Source organism: Colias philodice, chromosome 29 (assembly GCF_061535455.1).
Source record: "Colias philodice isolate Cphi_HAF_F1 chromosome 29, ilColPhil1 Martin Lab GWU primary, whole genome shotgun sequence".
NCBI lineage: Eukaryota > Metazoa > Arthropoda > Insecta > Lepidoptera > Pieridae > Colias > Colias philodice.
In genome coordinates, this window is record NC_143114.1 from 2,380,271 (window position 1) to 2,389,512 (window position 9,242).

General features: G+C 33.0%; 1 protein-coding gene across 3 annotated transcripts; it reads right to left on the reverse strand.

Moving 5' to 3' along the window:
* On the reverse strand, positions 1-2,814 carry LOC149475789 (uncharacterized). 3 transcript variants are annotated; one of them, XM_089712716.1, is made up of 6 exons: positions 2,284-2,812; positions 2,021-2,113; positions 1,619-1,684; positions 1,348-1,416; positions 926-1,000; positions 1-792 (listed from the first exon to the last, which is right to left on the reverse strand). In XM_089712716.1, exons 1-6 carry the CDS (start codon positions 2,375-2,377, stop codon positions 656-658), a joined length of 534 nt encoding a protein of 177 aa, XP_089568842.1. In that variant the 5' UTR covers positions 2,378-2,812; the 3' UTR covers positions 1-655. The 3 variants fall into 3 exon arrangements, with proteins under 3 accessions (XP_089568842.1, XP_089568843.1, XP_089568844.1); XM_089712717.1 differs by lacking the exon at positions 926-1,000 and having other exon boundaries at positions 2,284-2,814; XM_089712718.1 differs by lacking the exon at positions 2,021-2,113 and having other exon boundaries at positions 2,284-2,811.
* Between the last annotated feature and the right edge of the window lie 6,428 nt (positions 2,815-9,242).

Here is a 9,242-nt window from a genome sequence, read left to right on the forward strand (position 1 = left end):
TTAAGTATTAGTTACTACGTAACAGATGCGACAGTGATGTTTTCCATAGTTTCAGTTGGCCAGTTGTGGCGCTGCTGTAGCCTTATCAATTTTGACAGTAATAAGTAGTGTTGCCTACCAGTTCGATATCTATATCTGACTATCGATACTTTAGTGAGGTGCCCATTGTATCGATAAAAATACTACGTACTAGCACAGATTAAGTACTAGATATTAAGTAAGCTCCAAGCGTTATTATTGCGAATAGGTATTAAAAATAAAACAGATTTCGTTTTCAATGTTTATTTATTTAATGCTCTTTTTCTTAATTTATTTGTTTTATACTTCATTAAAGCAATTCTATGGATTCCTGCCATTTTTTGCACATATCTCTCCTCTATTTAAAATTTTATTTATAATATTGCTCCAGTTATGGACATGAACCCTAGCAATATATGTTAAAAACATTTTTTTTAAACACATATTGTGTGTTTTCTGACACCCTAACCAGGAAAACTCCAAATCTTGAATTTTTTCTCTTATATTTGCCCCAATTTTGTTTTGGATACAGTTATCGTTTAAATAATTATGTATTATACAACTTGCTTCCCTGTACAACACTAGAAGTTTGGAACTTGGATAAACTAAATTACTATTTTTTAAAATAGTAATTTAGTTACAATACTTCATTATTTCCATAGGCAGCAGCCTGTTTAAGATTTTGTGTGGTTGTTTTACCCAAACTATCAGCAGTTATTTTGGTTATTTGCTTCATAAATTTTCTTTTCTTTGGGCAATTTTTTTTCATAAAATCTGAAAACAAAATTTATGTTACAATTTATTTTGATGATTCATTGTGGTGGTGTGGTTAATAATAATAATTTTATCACTGAAAGAGATGTGAAAAGCACTTGTAATGTACATTATATTACTAATAATAAATTACCTTTACGCTTTTGTATGATACTCTTATTTTCATGAGTAGTTTTTTCTTCTACTGTGGGTTCAGTTAATATATTTCCTGAAAATAAAAGTTATTTTAGTATTTGTAGTGAGCCCATCCATACAAAGACAATTCCACAGTTCCTATTCAAATGTTGTAAGCCCCAGATTTAAACAATGGCAGTTTAACTGCGAGATTGATAAGTCACATACAATAAACATATCTAAGTAACCACAAACTTAAAGATAGTGCAAGTGCACACTATACATATTGTGTGATCCTACATGTGTTAGTATATAATTTATGAACACCACATTTTTTAGCATCTGTCAACCTTAAAAAAAAACCTTTTTCTAAATCCCATGTCTCTTGCAATCTGCACTAATAAAATCAAAGTTAACCAGTAAATAAAACCAAATACTAACCTGCATCTTCACAAAGAGTATGAAATTCTATTTCTTTGCTTAAGGAACATGAAGTTTGGTCTGCCATATCTGTAAATCGGTAACAAAACAATTACTTTTAAATATAAAGTACCTACAAACATTACATACATATGAAACTTTGAATCTAATAACAGCTAATGGAATTCTCTTAAAAACAGCTTTAAAGTAAAATCTGAGAACATGAATAAAAAACTTACTAAAATTTACAAACATGGATTTATCAACCTATAAACTATCATAAATCACATACCTGTAGGTCTTTTCGTAACAACTGGAATAGCTGGAATGCATGATGGATGTTCATGATAATCATCACCTAAAACCAAAGAACTTATATAAATCTATACTATATATTATTATACTAATATTATAAAGCTAAAGAGTTTGTTTGTTTGTTTGAACACGCTAATCTCAGGAACTACTGGTCCAATTTGAAAAATTCTTTCGGTGTTAGATAGCCCATTCATCGAGGAAGATATAGGCTATATATCACCATGCTAAGACCAAAAGGAGCGGAGCCACACGGGTGAAACCGTGGAGCACAGCTCGTAACTTATAAAATCCTATCCTGATTACTATATTATAATTTATGTTAAATATAATACCATATTATAGGATAGCTTAAATAAAAATTTGAGTGCATAATACATACCTGCCCTTCCAATGACCAACTTATTATCTGTAATATTTTCATTCTCATCTGATTCCATTTTGTGATAATTGTGATCACTCAGAGCATTTTGTACTGTAACAAGTAAATACATATGTAACATTTAAAAATATAATTCAAACACAAATAGAAGGAATGTAAAGTATGTCAAAGTATTTGTTTGGAGCCATGAAACCTGTCTTACCAAATATCAGCTATTTACATAATTTTTAATCATGTTATTTATAGCTCCAGGTAGAACTCACCAGTTTCACTGGAAGACAGGGGCACGCCGTGCGCGTATTTCGTCATCCGTAAATAGGCATGGGTATGAATGCCTAAGCCTCTTGCCTTCTTCATCGAACTGATATCTATCGAAGTGTTTCTCACAAACGCGTTTGTGTCGAAGTTGATCTTTCGACAATCCGATGAGGGAGGAATTAGTGGGCACCAGAAAGGACATCCACAGGTTCCTCAAATAATCATTCTGCGGAAAACAAAAAAGCCGATTCGTCGCATTGGTTGCGGTGCCACCACCGACACAGCACTTTAATAGTCCCATAGCAAATTTAGCACTTCTTTACAGTAGAACACTAGTCTATTATATTGTGAAAATCGAGAAAAAAATAATTAAATTATAGACACAATGGTCGTTTCATTCAAATAAATGTCAATTGTCATAACATGGCTTCTCAAAATGGCGCCGTAGCCGGAAACAAGTAGAAACAAAAAAAAAGTACAGGAAGTAATGCAGCGCCACAACTAGCCATTTTGAAACTAGGCTGTCAGGGCCCTGGTGGCGGCCAGCTGAGCGAGCGCATAACGGGACTACGCGCCCTTCACCCCGCGCCCCGCTCCGGCCGCACACGAGAGTTGTCCGCTACGCTTCGCGGCTCGCGAGCCTTCACTCCGTGGCGACCAGCTTTAGACGACGAATGTGCGCTCAGTTTTGCTATCCTATTGAATTTATTGTAACGTGCGAATAAACGCATCTTCGTGGATGTTTTGAGATTTTATTTCAACGCTCCTCAAGCATCCCACATATCTAATACACTGGAGATTTCAGTATGAACATTAACTTGTAACAAGAAAATATGACCTTGAATGACGCCTGTATGTTAGATATAAGCTTCTTGGTTTAGACGTATTTTATTTTAATCTGACAAGGTTACCAGCTATAATATTGAATCATGCTTGAATCGATAAAGTTATATCGTTTTAAACTCAATTTTAATAAAGTTTTTTCTTGTTGAAATTTACAGTTGCAATTCAGGTAAGTTAACACATCGTTATAACTATTACATTTTTCACATAAGTATACATTTACCCTAATATTTCTCGTCATTTTTCTGCTGGCAACCCTGTCGAACTCTATTTTATTATTGAAAACATCATATTGTGTATATTTTTAATGATCTATAGACTCGCTTTCCAATCTTACAAATCCACTGAAACATTAATTTTACGGCAATCCAGTCATAGCCTAAAGAAGCACAATCCATTTTAATTGACAGTTATATTAACAGCTTGAGTTGGAATACCTTTGGTCAACGTTCATGGCACCAATTGTGTTTGGGCGGTAAAATATGCATTTTATTCTTAATACAGATTAAAAATAAATATTTATTTTATCGAATTGATCAGTAGCTACAAGCTATATTGTTTTATTTTTGCCCTGAATTGTCACTGATATTCAACCCACTTTAATGATAAATATTTTACGGTTGTGATAATACTTTTACAAAAGATTGTGCAGCTGAGCATTTTGGCGCCATTTTAAGCAATCCTATTATAATAACAAAGAGCAGCAACAATATCTTTTCAATGTGCATCAAAAATCGAGTTATATAATTGTTTTTTCAAGCTATATAAAATTGATAAAAATTTTATTTTAAATTCAATTTTGGTGTTATGCTTACCGAGGAGGTAGATTATTAAAACTATTGTCTATGATATTTCAAAAGCATGGGCGGTAGTTATGGTTCGTTTAAATCTCAAATTACAATGAATTAATTAAATTACAATTCGAAAGCATCCTATAAATCCTATAATTATAGCATATTATAAAACTGTTAAGTAACATTATGAAATTATGAGAAGAAAAATTATGTTAATGGCAAGATTTCGATTATAATAGGACAAAATAATATTACTTATGGTTTTGAATAAACTAAACGAACCATAAACCGCCCATGTTTTGACTACTAATCTAGGAAACTATGTCTGAACTTAAAATCTAAAAATAAAGACTAAAACTATTTAAGCCTAGACTCGCATGCTTGATTTTTACTTTAATATTGAAATTCATTATAATATCACTTTCCATAAAATAAAGTACTAAAATGAGTGTTCACTGTAAAGAATTTTTTTTATTTATAACGTAGATAATAATTATTATGATCGATTGAACAGGAAGTGTAGAGGTAAAGAGAATAACTTTGTGTCCGCAAAATACAACGTGGTGCTACTGTCACCGATAGATGAAATCTTAACAAAGAATACAAGTATTAAATAAATCTTATATCTCTTTATATAAAATGAATCCACATTTCCCTTGGTCACGGCATCACGCGTGAACGGGTGGACCGGTTTCGATAATTATTTTTTTATAATATTCGTTGAAGTACGAGGATGGTTCATAAGGTAAGAAAACTTAAGGGTGCTATAACAGTTTTTTAACAAAAACCGCTATTTTACGGTACAATTTTAACTCAAAGCACTTACACGTGAGAACAAAGTAATATCTTAATTTAAAGATAATATATTCAGTTCTACGATCATCTTATAAAAATTGTACGACGTCATACAAAATTGTCACTGAAATACGATTTTCCCAGCACAATGATCGCATAAAATGCAAAAAAATGGGGTCTAAACCGGTACACTTTTAAGAAAATTAAAAGCCTAATCTATCTTCTTACCTATAAATTATTGAGGGATATATAGTCCTTTATAGATTGTGATAATTTTTTTTTATCTAAATCAAAATTTTATTTCAATTATAAGCTAAATTAAAAATACTTGTCGATTTCTTCATACATTTTGCTCTCGCGGGTCGTCAGACCGCGCTCAGAAGCGCTCTTGGAAGGACGGGTGTATCGCTCCTCGTCCCAAAAATAAAAACGAATTAGAAAAAGATTATTGTGCGTATACTGTCGTTTTCGTGATTTGAAATATTTGATACTTTATAAGAGTAAACTGTATAAGTTTCATATTCCAGTTATTTGTAATTTAAAATTATGTTTTAAAAATTATGTTGACTGAGATCCTCTTTTTTTATGGGTTGTTGAACGGATTGGTGGGGTAAAGCAATTTGACAAAACTTAAATCCAAAATGGCGCCGACGAAACTTTGCCATCTTTTCGTCATGGGTGTCATTTTCATGGTTTTTGGGGTAGCTATTAACCAATATGAGGTCAAAAATAAAATCCAAGATGGCGCCGACGAAAATTTTACATCTTTTCATCATGGGTGTCATTTTCATGGTTTTTGGGGTAGCTATTAACTAATATGAGGTCAAAACTAAAATCCAAGATGGCGCCGACGAAAATTTTACATCTTTTCGTCATGGGTGTCATTTTCATGGTTTTTGGGGTAGCTATTAACCAATATGAGGTCAAAAATAAAATCCAAGATGGCGCCGACGAAAATTTTACATCTTTCCGTGATGGGTGTCATTTTCATGGTTTTTGGGGTGGATATTACGCAATATGAGGTCAGAACTAAAATCCAAGATGGCGCCGGTGAAAATTTGACATCTTTTCGTCATGGGTGTCATTTTCATGGTTTTTGGGGTAGCTATTAACTAATATGAGGTCAAAACTAAAATCCAAGATGGCGCCGACGAAAATTTTACATCTTTTCGTCATGGGTGTCATTTTCATGGTTTTTGGGGTAGCTATTAACTAATATGAGGTCAAAACTAAAATCCAAGATGGCGCCGACGAAAATTTTACATCTTTTCATCATGGGTGTCATTTTCATGGTTTTTGGGGTAGCTATTAACTAATATGAGGTCAAAACTAAAATCCAAGATGGCGCCGACGAAAATTTTACATCTTTTCGTCATGGGTGTCATTTTCATGGTTTTTGGGGTAGCTATTAACCAATATGAGGTCAAAAATAAAATCCAAGATGGCGCCGACGAAAATTTTACATCTTTCCGTGATGGGTGTCATTTTCATGGTTTTTGGGGTGGATATTACGCAATATGAGGTCAGAACTAAAATCCAAGATGGCGCCGGTGAAAATTTGACATCTTTTCGTCATGGGTGTCATTTTCATGGTTTTTGGGGTAGCTATTAACTAATTTGAGGTCAAAACTAAAATCCAAGATGGCGCCGACGAAAATTTTACATCTTTTCGTCATGGGTGTCATTTTCATGGTTTTTGGGGAAGCTATTAACCAATATGAGGTCAAAAATAAAATCCAAGATGGCGCCGACGAAAATTTTACATCTTTCCGTGATGGGTGTCATTTTCATGATTTTTGGGGTGGATATTACGCAATATGAGGTCAGAACTAAAATCCAAGATGGCGCCGGTGAAAATTTGACATCTTTTCGTCATGGGTGTGATTTTCATGGTTTTTGGGGTAGCTATTAACCAATATGAGGTCAAAAATAAAATCCAAGATTGCGCCGACGAAAATTTTACATCTTTTCGTCATGGGTGTCATTTTCATGGTTTTTGGGGTAGCTATTAACCAATATGAGGTCAAAAATAAAATCCAAGATGGCGCCGACGAAAATCTGTTATTTTATTTTAGTTTACTTCTTTATTATTAAGAAAATTACACCTATGACGAAAAGATGTCAAATTTTCGTCGGCGCCATCTTGGATTTTGGTTTTAACCTCATATTCGTTAATAGCTACCCCAAAAACCATGAAAATGACACCCATCACGAAAAAAGTCAAATTTTCGTCGGCGCCATCTTGGATTTTGGTTTTAACCTCATATTCGTTAATAGCTACCCCAAAAACCATGAAAATGACACCCATCACGAAAAAAGTCAAATTTTCGTCGGCGTCATCTTGGATTTTAGTTTTGACCTCATATTTGTTAAGAGCTACTCCAAAACCTTGAAAATGACACCCATGACGAAAAGATGTAAAATTTTCGTCGGCGCCATCTTGGATTTTAGTTTTGACCTCATATTGGTTAATAGCTACCCCCAAAACTACCCACACTTGCAAATGTGTTTGCTACGTAGGAAAAGTTCAGATTTAAGAGTATCCTAGGTAATGTGTTATGTGACGAATACCTATAATTTATTTCATTCCGACTATTTTTCGGAATAACATACATTTACTAAGAATTGTATACAATGCCGGATTTAATACAGTGCCGGTAACATCATATGTATGATAATAATTCTACATTTCTTAAAAAGCTTTGATATTGTATACAATTCATAGATTATTATTCAATGAAATAATGATGTAAAATAGTCACACTTTTTTAAGTTGTTTGAATATACTAACATACTTATTAGGATCGTACCTACTAATAAAAATAACAAAATGAATTTTTAAAGTTCCTAGTAATCTTCTGGAATCAATTTCAATAAAAATACATAATATCAAAAATTAAAAATAATATCAAGTATGAAGATGGTCTATAAAATGGAATGCGCTATGTTTACGTGAGCGTGATATTGCCGCGAACAAAGTTACGTCGTTAGATACCTAAATTTGAGTAACGCAGATTTGTGACAGCGTCCTTAAACATGTCCCACGGGTGAAGCCGGGACAAACCGCTAGTTAATAATACTATTAGAAATAGACATTTAATATATTTTAATAATGTCTAATGACCTAGATAGATTTTTGATTTAGATTACTTTTTCGAGGAATCCTCTTTAAGCCTCTACACTCCAGAGACAAAATCTAAACGGAAAAAACAAGACTAACTTTTTTTAGCCTTTATTCTTAGATGAAAATAGAAAACTTTAGAATACAAGTGAATTACATCGCGTATAAACTATAACACTTCAATTATTTTAAAGCTATGGCTCATAAAACTAAATCGAGTTTAACCTACTTCACAAATGTTTGTATGTCTAGGAATCTGGAAACAATTCATACAGCACTTCTTAAAGCGTAGCTAATTTTAATCACATAACATCCTTCTGACCTAATAATTTTGAAACAATCACTATTCCATTTCTTTCTTTCATCAATAATTGTTTTTCTTTAACTGTATTTTACCTTTGTAGTACAATAGTTGCATGAGAGTTTAGCTTGACAATTACACATAGATGTTGCATTGAGTTACTATGTATGTACTAGAGAGGGCATCGCTACTATACTCTTTGTAACACGAAATAGAGGCAGACGTCACAAACTCATCGCTCAATCTATGACTCACTAGCCGCCCCACGCGCGCCCCGCAGCTTTTGTTCGTGGTGTCCTCTCTACACGTAGTAATCAAGAGATGAGATGTTGCCAGTTTTTTGAAGATAGAGCTACAAATATTAATGCTGAGAAATTTTATTAAATAGCGGCCGTTTCGTACGCTTTATCACTAGTTAAAACCAATTTACATATATGATGTTTTTGAGAATGGCAAGAATTAAAGAATAGCGTAATATTCAGATTTGGGGAAAGCCGACTGGCCTATAGCTTAGGAGTTTATAGAACACGCTGCATGAAACGTTTGGACTCGTAGTCGAGAGCATAACGTCACGGTAACTGCATATTTATGTACCTTCGTTTTTTTAATTAAATATAAAAAAAGAAATTACAATTTGGCAACGCTACCTCGTAGAAACACTCAAGCTTAATTCGACCCACGCACTACCGACACTACGCAAACATTTTAAAAATACAAGTAATTCGTATAGAAAAGTTATTGCAAGGTTATAGGCGACGCCTAAAATTAGGCAATGTGTTTTACTTACCTAATTTAAGTTCATTACTTTAATCACATTATATGATTTGTTCACGCTTCTATAGTGGTCGATGTATAATTAAAATACATAAAATAAACATTCAAATATATAAATTTGTATAAATTTTTTCATTGAGCCTGTTTATTATTTAAATATATCTATATTTTATATTTAAAAAGAACATTGAAAGAAGTTAATTTAATAAAAAGGCTTCTTGAGCCCTAATAAAAGTTTCAAGCCGGGAAATTGGGAATTTCGGGTTGCGATATATAGCAACAATGAGCAAAACTATTACAAGTTTCAACGTGAAATAGGAGTTATTCAAGCAGATT

Excerpts from the sequence above, each read along its gene's own strand:
- LOC149475789 (XM_089712716.1), bottom strand. The coding sequence starts at position 2,377 with ATGAAGAAGGCAAGAGGCTTAGGCATTCATACCCATGCCTATTTACGG. Across the intron at positions 1,417-1,618 it reads TGTTACGAAAAGACCTACAG|ATATGGCAGACCAAACTTCA; the intron begins GTATGTGATTTA and ends ACCGATTTACAG. Across the intron at positions 793-925 it reads TATCATACAAAAGCGTAAAG|ATTTTATGAAAAAAAATTGC; the intron begins GTAATTTATTAT and ends TTTTGTTTTCAG.